Source organism: Emiliania huxleyi (genome assembly GCF_000372725.1).
Source record: "Emiliania huxleyi CCMP1516 unplaced genomic scaffold EMIHUscaffold_114, whole genome shotgun sequence".
In the NCBI taxonomy this organism is placed as follows: Eukaryota; Haptophyta; order Isochrysidales; family Noelaerhabdaceae; genus Emiliania; species Emiliania huxleyi.
Window position 1 is genome coordinate 114,792 of NW_005201551.1, and position 23,076 is coordinate 137,867.

At 65.9% G+C, this 23,076-nt stretch overlaps 4 protein-coding genes across 4 annotated transcripts; 1 reads left to right on the forward strand and 3 right to left on the reverse strand.

Annotated features, from left to right (window-relative positions):
- Positions 1–6,332: 6,332 nt before the first annotated feature.
- Positions 6,333–7,078, reverse strand: EMIHUDRAFT_223993 (hypothetical protein; the record flags this gene model as incomplete). The annotated part of the gene is made up of 4 exons (XM_005791254.1): positions 6,333–6,455; positions 6,590–6,794; positions 6,880–6,931; positions 7,048–7,078. 4 exons carry the CDS (start codon positions 7,076–7,078, stop codon positions 6,333–6,335), a joined length of 411 nt encoding a protein of 136 aa, XP_005791311.1.
- Positions 7,079–11,317: 4,239 nt separating this feature from the next.
- EMIHUDRAFT_223994 (hypothetical protein) lies at positions 11,318–12,770 on the reverse strand (the record flags this gene model as incomplete). Its single annotated transcript, XM_005791255.1, has 4 exons — positions 11,318–11,404; positions 11,475–11,883; positions 11,956–12,507; positions 12,700–12,770. The coding sequence occupies 4 exons, from the start codon at positions 12,768–12,770 to the stop codon at positions 11,318–11,320; spliced, it is 1,119 nt and encodes a 372-aa protein (XP_005791312.1).
- A 153-nt stretch (positions 12,771–12,923) lies between these two features.
- Positions 12,924–15,080, forward strand: EMIHUDRAFT_223995 (hypothetical protein; the record flags this gene model as incomplete). Its single annotated transcript, XM_005791256.1, has 4 exons — positions 12,924–13,318; positions 13,416–13,496; positions 13,589–13,694; positions 13,776–15,080. 4 exons carry the CDS (start codon positions 12,924–12,926, stop codon positions 15,078–15,080), a joined length of 1,887 nt encoding a protein of 628 aa, XP_005791313.1.
- A 3,210-nt stretch (positions 15,081–18,290) lies between these two features.
- EMIHUDRAFT_466749 (putative ABC transporter) lies at positions 18,291–23,023 on the reverse strand (the record flags this gene model as incomplete). The annotated part of the gene is made up of 13 exons (XM_005791257.1): positions 18,291–19,353; positions 19,509–19,666; positions 19,737–19,946; positions 20,322–20,435; positions 20,645–20,727; positions 20,863–20,921; positions 21,085–21,143; positions 21,221–21,261; positions 21,373–21,383; positions 21,809–21,935; positions 22,110–22,240; positions 22,513–22,571; positions 22,769–23,023. 13 exons carry the CDS (start codon positions 23,021–23,023, stop codon positions 18,291–18,293), a joined length of 2,370 nt encoding a protein of 789 aa, XP_005791314.1.
- Between the last annotated feature and the right edge of the window lie 53 nt (positions 23,024–23,076).

Here is a 23,076-nt window from a genome sequence, read left to right on the forward strand (position 1 = left end):
CCGCCACCGGCCCCCTCCGGTCGCCAGTCCCCCCGCCGCTGCCGCCGGCGCAGGGGAGAGCGAGTCGGCGCCGCCGCCGCCCCCGCCGAGCGGCAGCGCGAGAGCGCGCTGCGCCGAGTCGAGCAGGCCGAACGCGCCGCCCATCCCCCCCATCCCGCGCAGCCCGCTCCGCCCCCCTCCCCCCCCTCCGCCTCCCCCCCCTCCGTCGCCTCCGGCTCCGCGTGAGGAGCCGCCGCCGAACCCCCTCCCCCTCGCCGCCTCCTTCTTCGCCCGCGCCACGAGCGTGACCTGTTCACAGCAGTCGGTGTGAAGAGACGCCGCTCTTGCGCCTCCGTCTTCGCCCGCGCCGCCCGCGTGGCCGGCAAGGTCAGCTCGGCGCCATTCGCGACGGTGAGCACGGGGAGAGCCGCGGAGGCGGAGGCGGCGGAGGCCGAGGCGGCGGTGGCGTTGGCGGCGACGCGGTCGATGGACACACGCACCGGCGCACCGGTCTGGTTCAAGACCTGTGAACACAGCGGCTCTTCACACCTCTCGCTGTGAAGACGTGGCGCACCGGTCTGGTTCAAGACCCAGTACGGAGACAGGAGGAAGGCGCGCGACGCGTCCGAGCGGCGCACAGAGTCGGAGAGGACCTCGGCGGAGCCGGAGCCGAGCAGCGGCGCGAGGACGGAGACCACGTTGTGCGTCACGGTGATGTAGAGCGGCGACGTGCCCGCCCAGACCTTGAGGAGAGGAAGACTGGCCGTGAAAAAGAAACGACAAGGGCGTAGCGCGGCGACGTGCCCGCCCAGACCGTGAAGGCGGCAATCTCGGATACTCTCGGAAAATATAGGGCGATCTCGGGCAATCTCGGGCAATCTCGGGCCATCTCGCCCAGACCTTGAAGGCGACGGGCGCAACCTCGAGCGTCTCGCCGAGCATGTCTGTGTTGTACTGCGCCGGCACAACCAGCACGCGCAGCCCGAGCAGCGACGGCTCGAGGAGCGTCTCGAAGGCGTGCTGCTTCACCGAGTAGGACATCGCCTCGAGGGGGAGCTGCAGGTCGAGCTGCAGATTGCCGCGCCCGGTCTGGCGCAGGCCGGCGTACGCGTCGAGCACGCGCAGCCGCGCGAGAGGCATGTTTGGGCCGAGCGAGTGGTTCATGAGCGTGAGGTCCATCTGCGCCGCCACCACGTCCACCGTCACCTCGGTGCGCTCGAAGATGTCGGGCAGTGCGTGCGCACGCTTGCTCGCCGCCGCGGGCGGCGCGGGCGGCGGCTCCTCCGCCGCCGCCCCCTCCTCGCCCTGCGGCGGCGGCGCGATGCCGTAGGCCTGCAGCGGCTCCTGATCAGGGACGGTCCAGGGACGGTTCAGGGGCGGTTCAGAGAAGGCTCTGCAGATGCCGGTGGGCTTGCAGCGGCCTCCTGGAAGAAGTCGGCGAGGCGCGCCAGGAAGGGAGAGGAAGAGTCTCGGAAGTGTCTCGGAAGTGTCTAGAGAGTGCCTGGAAGAAGTCGGCGAGGTGCGCCAGGAATGGAAGGTGGACCAGCGCCTCCACGCCGCACACGTGCGCCGCCACCCGCACCGTCGGCCGCTCGAGCCGCGCTCCGCCCCCCGCCATCGGGGTGCCCCACGCCTCGGCGTGCGCCACGCACCCACTCGGCGCACCCATCGATCCGCGCACCGACGCTCGCCCCCCTTGCGGCGAGGTCGCCGGCTCGCCAGCCGACGAATGGCGCTGCCGCAGAGACACCTCGGTTCGCGGCAACGAGCCAAAAGTCAACAGCTGCTCGCCACACGACTAATGGAACCAATCACGGATCGCCAAGGGCTAGTCAAGAGACACCTCGAGCGCCAGCAGGCCGGTGTCGAGCGTGTGCGAGAGGTGCTCCCGCGCCGACAGCTGCCCGGCGCCACGGCCGCGCCCGCCGCCGCGCCCGCCGCCGCCCCCTCCTCCGCCGCCGCCGCGCGCGCCCGCGGCGGCGGTGTCGCGGCGTTCAAACGCCGCGGCGTGCCCAACGCCGTGCTGGCTGAATCGCGACGCCGCATGCAGCGCCTGCTGTCCCCAGGCCAAATGCTCGCCGAATGTGAGCTCGATGCCGCTCTCCTCCTCGCCGCCGCTGGAGTCGCTCGGCAGCGGCGCCGGAGGGACGGGCGGTCCTCCGCCGCCGCCCCTCCCCGCCAGCCACATGCCTCCGGGCATGCGGCGGGCGTGGAGCGCCTCGAGCGAGGAGAGCGCGGAGCGGGCGCCCGACTCGCGGGCGCGTTGCAGCATCTCGAGCTCATACGCGGACGGCTCAATGAGCGAGCCTACGCCGGAACCAGCGCGCGCAGTCAAAGAAGCGCGGGGGGGGGCGGCGAGACACAATCGGCCTCGAGGAGCGGGCCTCGCGCAGTCTGCCCGCCGGAGGCCTAGCGTCGGGCCATCTCGGGTCATCTCGAGCAATCTCGGGCAATCTCGCGCAGTCTGCCCGCGGAAGGCCTGCTTGAGCGTGGCGCGGTCTACGCTGGCCCTTGCGAGCGAGCTCGTGAAGAGCGACCTGTTCACAGCAACAGGTGTGAAGAGACGCTGTTCACAGCTGGCCCTTGCGAGCGAGCCCGTGAAGAGCGACCTGTTCACAGCTGGAGGTGTGAAGAGACGCTGTTCACACCTCCTCCCCCTCGCGAGGTGCAGGCCGACCCGCCGCGCCGCTCCGCCGTCGACTGGGAGTGGGAGCTGCTCGTCCGCATCCGCTGCGCCTGCTTGAGCTGGTTGAGGTTGATCGCGCGCAGCGCCTCCACCTTGGACGCGAGGTCGGGCAGACGGGCTTGCGCCGCCGCCGTCAGCGCCTTTGTGAACGGGTCGACGGGGACCCGCCTCTCCGACCCCCCCGCCCTCGCCACCTCCGGGCTATCGCCGTCACTTGCGCCCTCCCCCGACGCCCTCGCCTGCGCGGCGCCGCCGCGCCGCGTGCGCGCGCCGCCGCGCGCGCCGCCTCCGCCTCCGCCTCCTCCTCCCGCGGTGTACAGCCCCTCAACGAAACCAGGGCCGGTGGCGCCCTTGGCGGCGGAGGGGGAGCGCCGGAACCGGAGCCCGCCCCCGTCGATGATGGCGTCCGCGACGGTGGCGAGCGCGCGCAGCTGCAGCGGCGCCTCGCGATCGTCCGGCGGCTGCCACGCCTGCGTTCACAGACGGGGCGCTGTGAACGGCGCCTCTCCACAGCCTCGCGATCGTCCGGCGGCTGCCACGCCTGCGTTCATGAACGCAGCGAGGTCAGGGTGGCAGAGCGGAACAGCGCCGCGTATTCAGTGCACACACGCGGGCTAAGAGTGCAATGACCACCGCGGATCTCCGGAGCACGTGCCCTCTCGAGGGAAGCTTGGGAGACATGGACGCACGTGCAGCGTCTAGGCTGACGCGCCTCCACCAGCAGCCGCGTGCCGCACACACAGCCGTCGATGAGCGGGACGGAGCGCGGGGTGGCCGCGCGGGGCGCGTACTCCAGCCGCACCTCCAGCCGACCCAGCGACGCCTCGATGCGGTACTTGCACCTCTCCTCCCGCAGCCGCTGCCTCCTTCTCCGCCCGGCGGCAGTCTCCGCTCCGCTGGCGCCGCGCGACAGCGAGTTCGAGCCGCCTATTCACAGCAGCGGGTGTGAAGAGAGGCGCTCCTCACGCTGACCGAGCCGCCCGGCCACAACGCGAGCCAAGTCCGGAGCGCTGCAGCAGCGACGTGTTGCGCGCCCCCACGCCCGCGCGCAGCTCGTCGTGCAGCCGCACCGCCGCGGCGAGCAGCGGGTCGGCGGGGCCGGAGACGAGCGCGTCGACGGCCGCCGCGGCGGCCTCGCCTCCCTCCATGACGGCGCTCAGGCCCTGCCGCAGCATCCCGGGCTGTTCACAGCAGAGGGTGTGAAGAGGCGCTGTTCACACCCCATCGCGGGGCGAGGACTGCTTCGCGCCTGTTCACAGCAGAGGGTGTGAAGAGACGCTGTTCACACCTCGTCGGGCAGTGCCGCAGCTTCCCCGCCCGTGGCGTCATCGGCAGCATCGTGCGCGACAGCCCCACCCCACTCCGCACCGCCGCCGCCGCCGCCGCCGCCGCCGCGCCCGCCGCCGCGCCGGCCGCGCCGGGGCGGGGCGTGGCGGAGGGGGTGGAGGGGGCGGAGGTTGGCGGCGCGTCGCCCCTCGCGTCAGGGGAGGAGGGGCGGCTCGGGTCGCGCAGGTCTGCGCCGAGCGCGAGTAGCTCCGCCCTCGCGTCGTGAACTTGCACGTCGGTCGCCTCCGAGACATGAAGATGGCGCGACAGCAGCGCGCACAGGCCGACGCCCTCGCGCCGCCCAACCACCTCCTCCAAGTGTAGCTCCTCCTCCTCCTCCCCCCGCCGGTCGTGGATGGTCGCCAGGAACTGCGACGCAGCGGCGCTCAGCTCGGCAAACCCCGCGCCGCCGCCGCCGCCGCACGACCCCGCGCTTCGGACCGAGCTCTTGCAGCTGCCTCGGTCGCAGCTGCCGAAGGAGGTCACGCGGCGCCGCGCCACATCCGCACTCCCCACCGACCGGCACTCCGCCGCGCTCTGCTGGCCTCGCTCGCTGCTGTCCACGCTGACGGAGCGGCGGCCGACCGAGCCGCCTACTCACAGCAGCGGGTGTGAAGAGACGCTCTTCACGCTGACCGAGCGGCGGCTGACCGAGCCGCCTACTCACAGCAGTGGGTGTGAAGAGACGCTCTTCACGCTGACCGAGCGGCGGCTGACCGAGTCGCCGGCGAATGAGGCGCGGCCGGCGACGTCTGCGCTTCCGACGGACCGGCCGACGAGAGACGGTCGCGCACCTGACGGGTTGGGACACGGCTCACTTGTTCACAGCGCGGGGGGGTCCGTTGCCTTCCGCTGCACATGCCGAGGCCGCCGGGCAAGGGGCGTGTGCTGTGAATAGCAGCTGTGAACAGCAGGGGTGGTCTCTACTCGCCAGGCAAGGGGCGTGTGCTGTGAATAGCAGCTGTGAATAGCAGGGGTGGCTCTACTCGCCAGGCCGCGCACCGCCGGGCCCCCATCGCGAGAGGCGGACGGAGCAAGACCTAAAAAAGAAACCGCAAGTTAACCAAGAACTCACCCGGCCCCCATCGCGAGAGGCGGACGGAGCAGGACCTAAAAAGAAACCGCAGGCTAACCAAGAACTCACCCGGCCCCCATCGCGAGAGGCGGACGGAGCAGGACCTAAAAAGAAACCGCAGGCTAACCAAGAACTCACCCGGCCCCCATCGCGAGAGGCGGACGGAGCAGGACCGCGCGTCGAGGGGCGAGGTCGGCGACCTGCATAAGTAATGAAGCGATCTCCGCAAGTAGTCTCCGTTTAACTCAGCGGCGCGGTCGGCGACCTGGGCGGCTGGTGCGAGTACCGCGCCGAGAAGCGCTCCGTGTTTGGGTCTGTCTGCACGGCCGAGTAGGCGATCGCGCCGAGCGCCTGGTCCCAGACCGTGGTAGTGAGACGAGACTGTCTCTTCTGGCGCTGCGCGCCGGTCTGTGAGAGGGAGGGGCGCGAGCCCTGCCTGAAGGGCACGGCGGCGAGGGGTGTGAAGTGCCACTGTGCTGTCGTCGCCGTCTCTCCCTTCTCGACGGTCTGTGCTCGTGCGTCTTTGGCCCGCGGCTGTGTGGTTGCGTGAAGCGTCGCTGTGCTGTCGTGCGATTCCGGGCTGTGCTGGTGTGCGAGGAGCCGCCGTCCCCGCGGCGCGGCGGAGTGCGCTGAGATCGGAGGAGGTGTGGCCGAGATCGGCCGAGATTGCAGGAGGTGCGCCTGTGGTTGATTAAAGGGAGACTGCTTGACTACAGGGAGATTACATCATTAAGCGCCTGGTTGCCCGCCCTGCGCTTAAGGAAAGGGAGGCTGCTTGATTACAGGGAGATTACATCATTAAGCGCCTGGTTGCCCGCCCTGCGCTTAAGGAAAGGGAGGCTGCTTAACTACAGGGAGATTACATCATTAAGCGCCTGGTTGGCCGCCCTGCGCTTAAGGAAAGGGAGACTGCTTGATTACAGGGAGGATTACATCATTAAGCGCCTGGTTGCCCGCCCTGCGCTTAAGGAAAGGGAGACTGCTTGATTACAGGGAGGATTACATCATTAAGCGCCTGGTTGCCCGCCCTGCGCTTAAGGAAAGGGAGGCTGCTTGATTACAGGGAGGATTACATCATTAAGCGCCTGGTTGCCCGCCCTGCGCTTAAGGAAAGGGAGGCTGCTTGATTACAGGGAGGATTACATCATTAAGCGCCTGGTTGCCCGCCCTGCGCTTAAGGAAAGGGAGGCTGCTTGATTACAGGGAGATTACATCATTAAGCGCCTGGTTGCCCGCCCTGCGCTTAAGGAAAGGGAGACTGCTTAATTACAGGGAGATTACATCATTAAGCGCCTGGTTGCCCGCCCTGCGCGGCGCCTTCTCGCTCCCCTTCTTGTCGAGGTTGCCTCTCCGCCCCGCCAAGCCCGCCGCCCGAATCGTCGCCTCCGCCTTGGAGAAGCGATCGCGCGGCCCGCCGCCGCCTAGTGAAGCAACTCGTACTCGCTTAGTGATTCACTCAAGGGAGGAGATCGCGAGGAACCGCCGCCGCCGCCCTCGCTGCCGCCCGCCGCGCGCAGTGCGACCGGGCTGCCCCCGCCGATGGCGGCGTGGAGCTGCGCCTGAATGAGCATTCCATCAACGTGCGGTTCATCAGCTGCTCGTCCATTGCCCAACTCGTCCGCGGCGTGCAGCTGCGCCTCCGCCTTCGCCGCCTCCTCCCGCTTCAGCGCAAGGAGCCGCTCCCTTGCCTGCGCCAGCACCGCCTCGTCCGACCGCTGGCTCGCCCACCTCCGTAATCAAGCAGAAACCTCGTCTAATCTCGTGGAATCTCGCCTGATCTCGCCTACTCTCATCCGCCCGCTGGCTCGCCCACCTCCGCCGCTGCCGCGCCGCCGAGTACGCCGCAAGCTCGCCGTCGCCTCCGCCTGATCAATGAACCCTGATTAGTTAATCATTAAGCTAAATGACGCGCCGCCGAGCTCGCCGCAAGCTTGCCTCCGCCTCCGTGCGCGTCCTCTGGCGGCAGCAGCTCCAGCCGCACCCGGAGCCTGAAGATCGATTGCGCGCAGCATTGGTGATTAGGACTGCGGCCACCGCTCGTCTCTCAAGACGCTGACGTGCATCGAGATAGGGGGAGATACGGGGAGATACGGGGGTAGGGAGAGATACGGGGAGACACGGGGAGATAAGGGATAGATAGAGGGAGATAGGGGGAGATGGGGGGAGATACGGGGAGATAGGGGGAGATAGGGGGAGATAGGGGGAGATAGGGGGAGATAGGGGAGATAGGGGGAGATAGGGGGAGATAGGGGGGGGTTCCCGCTTCTAGAGCCCCGGAGCCGTCCCGCCGAGCTCACCGCCACGCCGGCAGGCCGGGCGACATCAGTGGGGGGGGTGAGGAGGAGGGGGCGGTCGAGGTCGGCGAAGCGGAGCGGGTAGTCGACGAGGCTGTCGAGCGGGAGCAGCGTCTCGCCGATCACGTCGTCGCTGGAGAGCGTGTCGCCATCGAGCACGAGAAAGTGAAGCACCTGTGTGGTTGTCCGTCCGTCAGTGCTACACACGCCCCTGGCACGGACGACGGGGCACACGCACTCGCGGAACACACACGGGGCGGTGTGTGTGTTCTCAGGGAAGGGCATCGCCACAGACAGAAATAGTCAGAGGGGCAGCCGGGTGGGGATCCCCGCTCACGGCCTGGGTTGTTGTTAATTTGAACTAATTAGGGCGCCAGCAGCAAGGGGTGGGAATGGTTGTTAATGAATCAACTGACACGTGATTAACAAGCGATGGCCAGAGTGTCGAGGAAGCGCAGCACCTGCTCCAGCGAGGTGCGTGTGCTGTGAATAGCAGCTGTGAATAGCAGCTGTGAATAGCAGCTGTGAATAGCAGCTGTGAATAGCACCTGCTCCAGCGAGGTGACGCGGAGCGAGAACTCCTCGTGCCTGTCCACAGCAGAGGGTGTGAAGAGACGCTGTTCACACCCCATCGCGGGGCGAGGACTGCCTCGCGCCATAGCGGCGCGGTCGAGCGCGGCACCACGCGCGTACGCGCCACCTCGTCGCTGCCCCCGAGGTACACCTAAGGTAAGGTAAGGTACGGTCAACTTCTCCACACACACACAGGGGGGGGGGGGGGGGCATCGCGTCTCCACGTCTAGACGACAGGAGCCCCGCGGCATCACAAGTGCAAGGGCCCAGTGCGCGTGGGTGAGGTGTGTGAGTGTGTAGACCTGCACGTACGCGTCGTTGGTGCCACCAGCGTCCCTCGCCTGTTCACAGCAGCGGGTGTGAAGAGGCGCTGTTCACACCCGTTGGTGCCGCCCGCGTCCCTCGCCTGCAGAAGCCAAAAGCGTCTCACACCAAAGAAATACGTGCGCGGAGTGCCACCCATCTCCCTCGCCTGCAGAAACGAAGTGCAACTGCGAAAAAAGAACTCCGTGCGGGGCGTGCCACCCCTCTCCCTCGCCGTCAGATCGGTCGCCGCCTCGACAAGAACCCGCAAGGTTGCGACGGCGGGGGGGCGGGGGGCGGCGAGGGAGAGGGTGTGGAGCCGAAAGACGCCGGCGCCGCGCCGGCCCCACCTGGTCGGTCAGTTCAAGAGGCGTCACTACTTATGAATTCTTAGCACACCCGCGCTGCGCCGGCCCCACCCTAGCTTTGGGGTGGCGCGACGGCGGTACGCGTCGGCGCCGCCGTAAGCAGCGGAGACGCGAAGCTCCTGAGGCGGGGAGGGATGGGGAGAGATGGGGAGATCGGATGGGGAGAGATGGGGAGATCGGATGGAGATGGGGAGAGAGGGGGAGAGAGGGGGGCAGAGGGGGACAGATGTGGCAAAGATGGGCAGAGAGTGGGACAGATGGGCAGAGATGGGGAGAGAAGGGGAGAGATGGGGTAGGGTAATGGGTAGGGTAATGAAAAGGGGAACGGGTAAGGGGTAGGGTTAGGGTTAGGGTAAGGGGTAGGGTAAGGGGTAGGGTAAGGGGTAGGGTTAGGGGTAGGGGTAGGGGTAGGGGTAGGGTAAGGGGTAAGGTAAGGGGTAAGGTAAGGGGTAAGGTAAGGGGTAAGGTAAGGGGTAGGGGCAAGGGGCGGGGTTAAGGTTAAGGTTGGGTTTCCTCGATGGTCAGCTCGAGCTCGGCCATCTTGCGCCACAGCACGAGCTCCTAAATGCAATGACTCGAAAGAGTAACTGAACCGACTCAGCTCGGCCCTCTTGCGCCACAGCACGAGCTCCTCCGACGGCGTCTCGTCCTCGATCTCTCGCACGGCGTGCCAGCAGAGGACGCCCGCCGCCGCACCCACCGCAGCGCAGAGCGATCCCTACCCAAACAGCTCGCTCTGCCATTGTGCGGCAGGTTGTGGGTGGGGCGCGCGGAGTGAGCGAACGCCGCCTAATTCAGAGTGCGCCGTGTGCCCTTGTGTGCTGCAACGCGTTGTGAGTCGACGCCGCGTCCAATTCGAGGAAAGCGAGATATGGGGGAGATACCGGGGAGGTATGGGGAGGTATGGGGAGATATGGGGAGATCGACGCCTCGTCCAAGTCGAGAAAGGCGGAGGCTGCGCCGCCCTCGCCCCCTCCCGCGTCCGCCCACCGTTCCTCGCACAAATCCCAGAGCGCGTGCCTAGGAACACTCACTCATTCTTAACCTCCATGCGCGTCCGCCCACCGCCCCTCTCGCACAACTCCCAGAGCGCGCGCCCGCCCTTGCCGCCGCCGCCGCCGCCCCTTCCGCCGCCGCCGCGCTTGCCGCCGCGTCCGCCCGTGCCGCCCGCCTCGCCGGCAAACACCTCCGCCATCCTCGCCGCCGCTACCTCGTTGTCCTCGCCAGCTGCCGGCAGACCTAGCGCCGCCGCCGCCGCCGCCGCCGCCCCCGCGGCGGCGGCGGCGAAGCCAGGCGCCCCTCCCCCCGCGGTGCCGGCGGCGAGGGCGGCGAGGAGGGGCGCGGCGTCCCCCGTGTCCTGCCGCCAGGGAAACCACTCCGGTTAGCTCAATTAGTCAAGATCACTACGAAATACTCCCCGTGTACTGCCGCGAGAGAAGCTCATTGAGTTCGTTTCGCTGATTGAGTAGTTAATTAATCAATCCCCGTGTCCTGCCGGGAGAGAAGCCAATTCAATCAGACTGAGCTTGATTTAATAAAGCTCTAGTTCGTCTCTCCTGCCGCGAGAGGAGCTCCTCGAGCAGCCGCACGCTCAGCGGCGCCGCCGACGCCCAATCCTACGTCAGCAAATCAATTCAAATGACGATGTGGGCCGGTGAACTCACTAATACCGTTGGTTGGAGAGACGGCGGAGTCCGTGTCCTCTCGGGCGCTAGCTCGAACGCAAGGATACGTCTTCCGCGTCTGAAGCGTCCGATCCTCCAGCGACACGCCGGCCGCGGGGTCGGCGGCGGCGGCGGTGCGCGCAGACATCGGCAGAGCGCAGTCTGGGGCGGCGGAGGCCTCCACCGACCTCTCGGCCTGCCTGTGCCCCGAAGGCGGCGGCCGCCACGGCATGCCTCGCACGTGCTTGACCAGCAGAACATACGCCTGGGCAGCCGAGATCGCCCGAGATGACGCGAGATTGCCCGAGATTGCGCCGCACGTGCCGGGCCAGCGGGAGCGACGCCTGCCGCACGCGGCGCTTGCGCAGCAGCCCGCGCCACGAGCCTACAGACAAGGCTTCATTCATTAGACAGTGAAGCAACTGCTTACCTCCCCGCGCCACGAGCTGCGGACTCGGGATGTGAACGAATTACTTGTCAATGAATCTCCCCATGTCGTCAGTTGGCACTTAACTAAAGATTAATTACTTAGTCCCTGCCACGAGCCTGCAGACTCTTGACGCAAGTCGAGCAGCACGCACTGCAGCGCGTACCTAGTTAGCAATTGATTCATCGCTGAGTAAATACTCAGAGTCAGAGCAGCACGCACTGCAGCGCGTACCTAATTCATGCACTTCCATTCCTGATTTGCGGCGAGGTCACTTCACCAAGCGCGCACCGCAGCGCGTACCGCCACATGGCCGCTGCAGAGCCGCGCTTGAGGCGGGACGGCCGCTCGGACGGCGGCACTAGCGAGGGGTTGCCTAATTAATTATTAATTAAGTACTTAATTAGTAATCACGCTAGCCGCTCCGAAGGCGGGACTAGCGAGGGGTTGCCTCGGTAGCGCGTCCAGAGGCCGAACCGCGCAAAGTAGGCGGAGAGGGAGGCGAGGTGCGCCTGGGGTTAGGGGTAGGGGGTCAGGTAAGGGTCAGGTTTGGGGTGAGTCAGAGCAGGCGGAGAGGGAGGCGAGGTGCGCCTGGGGTTAGGGGTAGGGTTAGGGTCAGGTCTTAGGGTGAGTCAGAGTGAGCGGAGAGGGAGGCGAGGAGCGCCCATTGGCGCTCATCCAGCACTAGCTCCACGTCCGACGCCTCGACCTGTTCACAGGTCGGCGTGTGAAGAGACGCCGTTCACAGCCCGACGCCCCACGTCCGACGACGCCTCGACCTTAACGTCGGCTTGCGGCGGCGCCTCCGCCGTCGCTCGGCGACCGCCGTCGAGCATCGGCAGCAGCGCAGCGCGGATGTCCACCGAGGTTGGCTCGAGGACATGCTTGACCAGCGCCTCGCGGCCGCCCGACCGCTGCGTGATCATCGCCAGCAGCAGCCGCCGGTTGATCTCGTCGGCGAGATCCATCGACCAGCGGTCGGACGACTTTTTGTTCGAGTAGAAGGCGAGTGCGTCGCACTTGACCTGGCGGTTGGAGGAGGAGGACACGTTGCCGTCCTTGCCGCGCGACACGTTCCTCCACACCTGCTTCCACTGCTCGTCGCACGTGCGTACGGTCAGCCGCCGGATGGTCAGGCCGATGGCGGTGTGCAGCTCGGGCGCCAGCCGCGAGTCGTCGTCCTCGTACCTAGTCTCGGGCAATCTCGGGTGATCTCGGGTGATCTCGAATCACCAGCCCGCGGGCCCTCGTCTCCGGAACCGCAGGTGCAGGTCCGAGATCGACACTTGGATGTTGTCGATGATGGTTTGGATGTCGATGATCGAAGAGCCTCGCTTCTTCGCGTCGTCCTTCCCCGCGCGCTTGGAGGAGGAGGAGTCGCCGCCCTGCTCCGCCAGCCGCTCCGCAATCTCCGCCGCCTGCGCGCTCAGAATCGCGTCCGCCTTTGCCTTTCTCATGTTGGAGATGGCGCGGTCTCGGTCAAAGTTGCGGATCGGCCCGGCGACCACGTAGAGCTCGTGGAGCACCAGCTGCACCGGCTTGTTGTTGAAGTTGCCGATCGGGAGCGAAACCTCCAGCCGACCGACACGCCCAGACTTGACGGCGATTGGGAGGCCGAAACGCTCAAAAGCCGTCTCGCGCACGCGGACGTTTTCGAGCAGCACATTTCCCCAACCCGGCGTCTTGTAGGTTGCGTCGTCGAAATAGATGTAGTCCGAGAGCACTGCGCGAAGCTGGTCCTGCACCAGCTGCTTCAGCATGGCCTTGCCAGCCCGGCCGGAGCCAGCACGGCAGAGCCGAAGCCGGTCGGCTCTGCAAGGTCGTTCCTCAGACGAACTGCCCGCAGTCCACAGAAAAAAAGAATTCTAGGCGCGCCCGTCTCACTACTAGTTACAGGAGTGATAGCTTTACTTAGTCTTTGCTCGCGTCGGCGCCGCCGAGCGCTGCACGGAGAGCATATTCACTGACCACCAACGACAGGTGTGCGACTACGCGCTCGTCTACGCGGAGAAGAAGAACGACGGCGACGCGCCGTACTCGGTCTCCTTCACCGCGACGCAGAGCGGCGACGTCATTGTGCAGCTCCACCCGCACTCACAGCTCGAGCGCGCGGTCCGCCATGAGCGGCAGGCGCAGGCCACGGAGCCGCCGCGAGCGCGAGCCCTGCGGCGCCGCCAGCCCCTGCCGCCGAGCCGCCAGCTGCGGAGCCGGGGGGGGGGGTACGGGGCATGGAGGGGGAGAGGAAGAGCAAGGGCGAGAGAGGGCAAGGGACTGGGCGCTGGCATACCAGGGGGGGCAGGGTGGTGGGCGGCGACCGCCGCATACCGTCCTACGGCGGGGACTATCGCTACGCCAGGGAAGACAAGGGCGTCGAAGTGCAGCTGCTGCTGTTCGAATCGTTCGGCGGGTTCGGAAAGGGGGTCCGTGAGATCCTCCGGAGAGCGGCGGACGTGCTACAGAACAAGCTGACGCGGGCCCAGTACCTCGATGAGGTGACTTGGACCACCAAGAGCTGGCTGGGGCTGCAGAAGCAGCGCATCTCAGTCGTTCTTCACACGGCCATCGCAGAGCAGGTCGTGAATGAGCTTGCCTGTGGCGGGGGTGGGCGGGTGCACGGAGCTAAGTGCCTCGCCACCCTCGCAGGAGTCGCTTAGGCGGCTCCCGTGGTGTACCTGTGTTAGTGCCAGTGCGCGCCAGTCCCGTGCCCAGTGTTGTGCGAGGGAGTTTCGTTGTAAGATTCTCAAAAAGTCGGAGCTAAGTGCCTCGCCACCCTCGCAGGAGTCGCTTAGGCGGCTCCCGTGGTGTACCTGTGTTGGTGCCAGTGCGAGCCAGTCCCGTGCCCAGTCCTGTGCCCAGTGTCGTGCGAGGGAGTTTTTTGAAAATTCTCAAAAAGTTGTAACGCGCCGACGCAGCCGGCAGACGCCCTCCCCTCCGCCCCCGATCTCGGCGTGAGCGAGACGAAACTGGAGCCGCCCAGCCCTCCCGCCGTCGAACTCGACGTCCCGACGCCCGCCGACACCGCCGCGCCGACGCAGCCGGCCGCCGCCTTCCCCTCCGCCACCGATCTCGGCGTGAGCGAGGGGAAGCTGGAGCTGTGGCGCAAGCGCGGCGGCGGCGACCTCGAGCCGGTCCTCGCGAGCAGCGCCGTCGCCGTCCTCGACGCGCAGTGGGTCATCAGCCACGCCGAGGCGGGCGGCGTCCTCACCCACCGTCAGGCGCTGCCCAAAGAGGCCTTCCTCTCTTTCGCCGACCTCGTCGAGGCGACCGGCGAGTATGGCTACCTTCCCGTCGCCGCGCTCTCCTACCCGTGGCTGACCAAGGACCACCCCGACCCGCGCGGAGCCAACCTCGCCCGCGTCGCGAGGGCGCTCAAGGCCCTGCTCAGCGACCATCCCGTGTTCGGCAAACCCGTCAACCCGCGGCTCGGCGTCTTTTGGGACTTCGGCTCGCTGCACCAGCACCCCGACCCCCCCAACGGCGTCCTGCGCACCGAGGAGCAGAACGCGCTCTTCAAGCAGGGGCTGAGCTGCCTCGGCACGCTCTACTCCCACCCGAAGACATACGTGCTGCGGCTGACCTCCTTCCCGGACGGCCACAAGGCGGAGGACCAGGCCGAGGGCACCAACGTGGCCAAGTACTTTGACCGCGGCTGGTGCTCCACCGAGAACGCCTGGGCCAGCCTGACAAAGGCCGGCCAGCTCTCCCTAGACCTCGGCAAGATGCGCGCCGGCGTGGAGTACGGCTACGGCAGCCTCATCGACGACTGCGTCCAGGACGGCGGCCGGCGCCCTCCGCTGCTGCCGTCTGCGTTCGCGGCGGAGCTGGAGAAGAAGAGCTTCACCAACGGCAAGGACGACAAGCCGCTGGTGAAGCAGCTGTACGAGGCCGCCTTCAAGGAGCAGTTTGGCAAGGCGACCGTGCTGAACTACCGCGGCCTCGGCTGGGGCGACGCGGAGGCGGCGCAGCTGGCGGAGGTCCTCGCGAGCGGGGCAGCGCCGCGGCTCGAGAGGCTCGAGCTCCAGCGCAACAAGATTGGCGACGAGGGCTGCAAGGCGCTGGCCGCCGCCCTCGGCAAGGAGGGGGCAGCGCCGCGGCTCGAGACGCTCTCTCTCGGCGAAAACAAGATTGGCGACGAGGGCTGCAAGGCGCTGGCCGCCGCCCTCGGCAAGGAGGGGGCAGCGCCGCGGCTCAAGGAGCTCTATCTCTTCTGCAACGAGATTGGCGACGAGGGCTGCAAGGCGCTGGCCGCCGCCCTCAAGGAGGGGGCCGCCCCGAGCTTGAAGGCGCGAGACGCCCCCCTCGCCACACGCCCCTCCCCCGCCCAATGCTCATCGCACCTCCCCTCGCGTGCAGTATCTCTTCGTGGACAACAGGGAGCAGCCTGAGCTGGTGGCCGTGTGCGAGGAGCGCGGCATCGAGCTCGGCTGAGCCTCTCCAGCCCCGGCCGGGCGGCAAGGGCGCGGGGCCCGGCGGGACCGCCGCGCGAGCAAGGCAGAGAGCAACAGACCCTGCGGCTGCGGAGCACGACGCACAGCGGCGGTGGGGGGGGGGTGTCTGCGTCTCTCGGCGCGCTTCGGCCGCTTGGGACAAGAGCGTCGGAGCGGGCAAGAGGGCGGGGGAGGGGGAAGTGGGGTCAGGGTCTGGTTGGGCGAAAGACACACGGGGGAATAGATGATGCAGACCGGGGACATCGATGGCCATTCGGATTGGCGTGTTGCACGTTATAGTGCACGTGTGACTGTGAGCACCGCCGCGGGGGGTCCGGGGAAAGCGGTTTGGGGAGGGGTGTCGATTTGCACAAACGGGACACCTGAATCTTTTGTTTTAGTCAGCTAGCTTACGCTTTATGGCGCATCCACTGGGCCGTCTGGGCGCTGGGGCCGCGCTCTCCCCACTCCCGGTCTCAATCCCCACAGACCCCACCATCCCGTCGGACGGGCCTGCGTAGACAGTAAAACACGTAACCACACTCAGAGCTCCACACTAGCCGGTATAGGCGAGCCCCGGAGGCCTCACCGTCACCGCTCGCGGCGGAGCCGACGGCGGAGCCACGGGCCGGTGCGACCTTTTGGGGGCCCATGAGCTCGCCGGGACGACGCCGATGGCTCGGCGCGCCTCTTCCCGCCAGCGTTAAACGGCCTACACACAGGGGCGAGGGGGGGGGAGACGGAACTGAGCCCTAGGTTCGTGATCCCGTCGCCGGCAAGGGCTGGGACAGGGGCGGCAAGCGACGGGCGGGTCCGCGACCTTTTGCGAGCGCCCATGAGTTGTTGTAGAGATTTCACGTTGTAGAGCGCCTCTACATCGCTCTACAACGGAGGCAGTTCGTCACGCGGTGGATGTAGAGCTCTACAGCTCTACATTGCTCTACAGCGCTCCAGAGCGCTCTACATCTCTACAGCTCTACAGCGCTCTACACTCTACATCCTCTACACCCTCCCTCAGCATCGGCGTCGCCGCGCGAGCGGCGCCGCCACTGCGCTTGTGAGTCCGATGCGCGAACGAGTCTTATCGCGAGTAGAGTCGTTACGCGTTTTCCTTCACACTTGTTTTATTTTCAGAAGCGTCATTGCGGACGTCTTACTCTGTACGCGAGGTCTCGTCTTCGAGAGACCTCTCCCCCTTTTGGACGCGCCGGGCCGAATAAATATTCCGTCCTTTGTTCGCGTGCGCTCACGCGGTGTAGAATTTTAGTGCCCATCGGCGAGATCTAGCCGAGATACAGCCAAGAAAAGAAAAGAGGCTAGCACGCTCGCTCCGCCATCGGCGAGATCTAGCCGAGATACAGCCAAGAATCTTACAACAAAACTCCCTCGCACAACACTGGGCACGGGACTGGCGCGCACTGGCACTAACACAGGTACACCACGGGAGCCGCCTAAGCGACTCCTGCGAGGGTGGCGAGGCACTTAGCTCCGTGCACCCGCCCACCCCCGCCACAGGCAAGCTCATTCACGACCTGCTCTGCGATGGCCGTGTGAAGAACGACTGAGATGCGCTGCTTCTGCAGCCCCAGCCAGCTCTTGGTGGTCCAAGTCACCTCATCGAGGTACTGGGCCCGCGTCAGCTTGTTCTGTAGCACGTCCGCCGCTCTCCGGAGGATCTCACGGACCCCCTTTCCGAACCCGCCGAACGATTCGAACAGCAGCAGCTGCACTTCGACGCCCTTGTCTTCCCTGGCGTAGCGATAATCCCCGCCGTAGGACGGTATGCGGCGGTCGCCGCCCACCACCCTGCCCCCCCTGGTATGCCAGCACCCAGTCCCTTGCCCTCTCTCGCCCTTGCTCTTCCTCTCCCCGAGAGACCACTCATATCGCTGTTGCGGGGCGGCAATGTGACTGGACTCGCCGTGCGCGCCCAGCTAACCCTAGCCACCAGCCTACGCCATACCCAGGTACGGTCGTACCTGTCTCTCCACTTAGTCATCCCAACACCTCAGGCAACCGCGCGGCTGCGCTACACTCACAGGCAGTCTCCCTGCCTCAGCTGTTACAGGCACCACCCACCGACCAGTCTCGACGACGAGCCGTGGCAGGGCTCGCTGCGCCAGCTGCACAGCAGTACGCCACAACACAACATATTATCCAACATAACTTCTCCCTGACAGAGTGCCCTACCCTTGCGGGCTCAGTTGCCGCATTAGGAGCCTTCGCACCGCGAGTGGGCTCAGGTGGGATCCACACAGAGAGAGGTTCAGTACAGAGCCGCACTCTACACACACCTTATCCCCCTACTCGGGCGGCATCGTGGTGAGACCCTGGGCAGTCAGAGAGGCTGACAGTAAGTGGCGGGCTGAGAACTCGGGCCTCTCCCGACCCGCCATCGCTGCCTACGGGAGGATCCTATCGGCCACTAGACCATGACAGATCAGAGGCGCACACGCCCTGTCCCAGCTCCCCCACTCCTCACACTGGGTTTGCAGTGCGCGGCCTCGCCACCTCCCTACCAGGGCAAACCCCCTCTCTCCCCCTAGGTGCTGCACTTGACGTCCATAGAAGGCGCGCGGCAGAGGCGGGAGGGAGGCGGGGAGAATCTAGCTCGCTCTGGCAGGGAGGCAAGGGTGTGACAGAGTGCTTGGGTGAGAACAGGCGGAGTGTGTGTGCCTGTAAGGTACGCGATTGGGAGAGCACTTGTGACGAGGCACGGTTAGGCGAGTGGCGGGGATACTCTAGGAATGCGACCCGCACATTCTAAAAAAAATTGTTCCAGTCTTAGCAAGCAAAAAGGAGCACACACGACTTAGCAAGTCCGCACCAGCGACTGCCACTTCTTTCCCCGCTTCTTTCTTTCTGACGCAGTTTGTGTGGTCTGCAGGACAGTTTGTCGGAGCTCTCTTTCCATGAAAAGTGTACACTGCTTCCCCGCGGCATGGGCACTGTACGGAATGCTTCCCCGCGGCATGGACACTGTACGGAAATATACGTACGTGGGCTGGCTACTTGCCGGGTCGCTCGCCAGCCGAGGGCCGCGCATGCCTGATATCGCCGATGCCAGAGCGCCACCTCTTCACGCGACGGCGGCGAGGTGGAGCCTCCCTCGCCACTGGCTCCCTAGCTGGCACCGGCACCGGCGTGGCCAAGAGGCGCGGCGTGCTCTCACTGCTGTGCCTCCCACAGGGCGAGGTAGGTGCCGCCCAGCTCGAGCAGCTCCTCGTGCGACCCTTGTTCGATGACCGCGCCCTTGCGCAGCACGGCGATCTTGTCCGCGTTCTTGATTGTCGAGAGGCGGTGTGCAATGGTGACCGTCGTCCGCTTGTGCTGCGACACGATACTGTCCAGCGCCGCCTGCACCACCCGCTCGCTCTCATTGTCCAGCGCCGACGTCGCCTCGTCCAGCAGCAGCACCGCCGGCTTGCGAACAATGGCGCGAGCAATCGCCACCCGCTGCTTCTGGCCGCCCGAAAGCATGCCTCCGCGGAGACCCACCTGCGTGGCGTAGCCGTCGGGCAGGCTGTCCATCACAAAGCCGTGCGCGTTCGCCGCCCGCGCCGCCTCCTCGATCTCGTCTTGCGAGGCGCCCTCCTTGCCGTAGCCAATGTTCTCCGCGACGGTGCCCTCGAAGAGCACCGGCTCCTGCCCCACCAGCCCAAGCTGGGAGCGGAGCCAGCGCAGGTTGAGCGTGCGGATGTCGACACCGTCGAGGGTGATCGCGCCGCGCTGCGGGTCGTAGAAGCGCTCGAGCAGCGCGACGAGAGTCGACTTGCCGCTGCCGGACGGGCCGCACAGCGCCACCGTCTGCCCCGCGCCGATCGAGAGGGAGTAGCCGTGGCAAATGGTGAAGTCGGGGCGGGTGGGGTACGCAAAGACCACGTCGACAACCTCGATTGCGCCGGTGACGCTGTCGAGCGTGGTACCGGCCGTCGAGAAGGAGTCGATTGCAGGCACGCGGCGGATGGTCTGCAGAATCGCGACGCCGGCCTGCCGCCCCTTTGCGATGATGTTGACGGGCTGGCCCACGTTGCCGAGACCCTGGGCGCCGTTCTGGAGCGCAAAGATGGCGAGCAGCACGGCCGCCGGGAGGACGGCGCAAGTCCAGCCGCCCGTCTGCTGCTCGAAGTACGAGCGGAAGGAGGCGTCGTCGAGGAGGGCGGGCTGGCCGGGCACCTCGAGGAAGGTGAGCGGGCTGCTGTCGCTCGACGAGAAGGAGAGCGTGGCCCACCTGCGCCGCGAGCACCCGCCGTGTATTCAGACCATCGCGTGAATGCATCGGGGTTGTGCGTTTGCGTGAATGCATTGGCTGCGGTGCAGTGAATGCGGCTGAGCTCCATACAGCGCCTCTCCCCTAGTCGAGATTCGGCATCTGGCGCGGCTCACGCGTCCGCGTCGAAGAGGCCCGAGGAGACGGTCAGATCCGCCGTGAAGCACGTCCAAGTCAGCACCTTGGCGCCAAAATCTGCGCAGCTGCGCGGCGTGGCCGGCGAGAGGGTGTTGTGGTTGTAGAGCGCGAGCGTGGTGTTGTAGTCGGCGTTGGCCTACGCCAAAGCAGAACGCCGCATCAAGCATCAACGATAGGAACGGACGGGAGACACTTTGGAGATGGACGGTGGCCAGGTTGTACTCATCGCACGGCTTGGCGCAGAGCTGCAGCGTCGTGTTGAACCCGCCCGCCGTCCGGACGAGGAAAGAGTGCTGCATCTGGCGCTCCGTGCGAGCGTCCTTGAGCAGCGACGTGCCGTAGATCAGGCCGGCGCCCATCATCACGTTTGGTGCCGAGAAGAGGATCGCCATGCCAAGCCCGACGAGCAGAGACACCTGCGGAGGGACTAGGTGAGGTGAGGTGAGGTACGGTAAGCGACTCCACACACACGAGGTGGTGGGGGGCAAGGGCCACGCAGCCCTCGCGACTCCACCTCTAATACAGGAGCCCCACGGCAGGCAGAGTGCAAGGCCCGATGCGCGTGGGTGAGCGCTGTGTATGTGTGTGTGTGTGTGTGTGTGTGTGTGTGTGTGTGTGTGTGTGTGTGTGTGTGTGTGTGTGTGTGTGTGTGTGTGTGTGTGTGTGTGTGTGTGTGTGTGTGTGTGTGTGTGTGTGTGTGTGTGTGTGTGTGTGTGTGTGTGTGTGTGTGTGTGACACAGGAGGCGCTTATGGAAGGTGCATGGTGGGTTCGCGGAGGGTTCGAACGCGACGGGCAGAGGCGCCTTGATGCCCGCGCGCTGCGCCTTGTGCAACGCTGCGTCGTACCGGCTCGCCGACAGCGTCTCGAGGCCGAGCGATGCGACGGTCCGCACGGCGCCAAGCACCTGGCCAAGTTGGAAACGGTGAGAGTGAGAATGGGGAATAATTTAGTGATGCTGAAGAATGGTGATCGCAAGATTAAGTGCCACAGTGAATGCCAGCGCCTGATACGAATGAGAAGGAGGAGGCCAACGCCGCTAAGAATACTAAGAAGAGGAAAGACACTACTAAGAAGAGGAATGGCACTCCTAGACACAGCCAAGGCCCCGCGCACCTCGGTCGCGATCGCGCCCGCCTCGGCGTACCCGTCGACGACGCTCTTTTGCCCGTTTTGCTGCGCGTACCCCATCAGCGCGCCTGCTCGCAGGCGCCTCTTGTGAAGGGGGGGGAGAGTGTGCCTCCTCTCGCGCTGCGCGCTGGACTATGCGCGGGCGGTCGGCGGGCGAGAAGAGCTATTCCGAGTGAGAGTAGCGCGTGGACTTTTCGGCGCACCTCCGAGCAGCACAAGCGGAGAGCAGGCGAGGATGATGAGGGCGACGCGCCACTCGTACCTGCGCGCGGCTGGAGGTGAGGAGGGCACGCGAGGACGAGGGCGAGCGCGACGGCTGCACGTGGAACGGAAGGCCCAGCAAACGACGGCTACTCTCGGGCTTACTCTCGGCTACTCTCGGCTGATCTCGGCTGATCTCGGCTGATCACGGCTGATACTCGTACTTGAAGCAGAGGGCCCAGCCGGTGACGGCCATCGCTAGCCACTCGAAGAGGATGACGGCCTTCGGGAGACCAGCCGAGATTGGGCCGAGAGTAGGCCGAGAGCGGCCACTCGAGGGGGGGGGGGGGGGGGGGAGGCCTTTGGCGACAGCGCCTCCTCAATCGTCTTGAGGCCCTCGCCTGTTCACAGCGGAGCGGCGTGAAGAGACGCCGTTCACAGCGCCTGCGCGGCCGCGTGTGCGGCGCTCGCCGATGCGCGTCGAGAGCTGGAGCGGGCTGTTCGTGTCGTACCAGCCGATGTCCTGTTCACAGGCCGAGTCTGAGTCTGTGGGACCCTGTGAAGAGGCAGCCGGGCTCGTGTGCCAGATATAAGTGTAAGGGTGTCTAGATTATCAGCCGTTCTGCCCGTGCCATGGGGGGTGAGAGACCTGCCGGAGGATGGCCTTGGCGTGGGCGAGCTTATTTCTTGATTACTAGTTATTGATTATCCGTTGTGTATTTCCTGCCGGAGGATGGCCTTGACGTAGGCGAGCTTGTACCGCACCTGTTGCGACAACGGTGGCACTCAGACCCCCGTAGGGTCAATTGAGTGTCTGTAGTGTGTAAACTGTGTTTTGTGAAGCGCGGCGAGGGTGTGAATGCGCGAGCTCCGAATGCGGTGAACGCGGCCCGATCAAGTGAAGAGGTCTGCATCCCGCATGTGCACCTCCCCCCCCATCTGCATCACCCCCATCTAGCGTGCCGCGCGATCATTCGCTCCTTTGCGGTGTCGGTGAGGCCGTTGTAGACCGTACAGAGGATCCACTGGCCGAGGCCGAGCAAGACGAACCAGAACCAGAGCGGCATCTCCCAGCCTGCGGCGTGGAGCGCACCAGGGCTCGGGTCGTGGAGAGGGGGCTTGACGCGCGGTCGTGTGAAGAGGGGACCGCCAGGCTGGTGGCATACGGTGCTTTGCAGCGCAATGAGAGCCCTGCGTGGAGTAGTAGTATCAGCGCTATTGACTTCGAATTGATGTTCTAAGAGCGTACTTTTCCTTACCAGTGCAGTTATGATCACGATTACGATCTTGACTTTCATGCTCTGCCTTAATACTGTGATGCCGCATCTAATCTGGCCGGCTTCCGAGCGAGAAGGTTTCGGGCACCAGCACACCCGTCGCCTGCTCTCGGGCAACCTCGGGTCACCCCGGGCTCGAGGAGGCGGACGCGAGCACGCGCTACACTACGTACATCCGCTCTCGCGCGTCTCTTCTGTTCGAGTGGCTCGGGATGTGTGTCAGGCCGAGTGTGAAAGCAGGGCTTGCGGCGTGTCGTGTCTGTGGGCGTCTGTGAGGCTGCGTTGCCCCAGTGTGACCGTCCCTCCGTCGCTAGCGACCTCGTGAAAGCCTGGTGTTCGGCTTTGAGAGTGCGCCTCTCGTCTCTCTCTATCCACCCCGCCGAGGTGGAGCCCAGCGAGTCGAGCAGCGCGCCGAAGATGAAGAGGATCGAGACCTGCGGAAGAAGGGCGAAGTGCTGATGTCGTTTGCGGAGTCGTGAAGACGATCGGCGCCGCAAGAGATTGCCGGGAAGCGGCTATGCGGCGAGGAGCCGCATCGATCTCTAGGAATAGGGGCTAGGGATTTCCCCGCGTGTTTACGGCCAGAGGCCGGCGGCCGCCAAGCGAGCGGCGGTGGTGTCGTTCGCGTCACCTGCAGAAAGCCGGTCCCGGCGGCGCACGGCACGGCGATGGAGAGGCAGAGGTAGTCGAGCGGCGTCGCAAAGTGAAGGAGCTGGAGCAGCCCGATCTTTGGCTCCTTGCCCTTCTTTGGCGTCTTGCGAGCCGCTGCCGAAGCCTCGCCCTCCGCCTCTGACGCCGTAGCGGCGCGGCCGGTCGCAGGACGCCACGTACGCCTGTCGAGCGCAGGGTCCGCGCGCTGCACAGTGCGCCGCGACTTGCGAGGCATGGCCGTGGAGGCTGGCCGACGGAAGGCAGCGGCGAGTGACCAACCTCGGACTT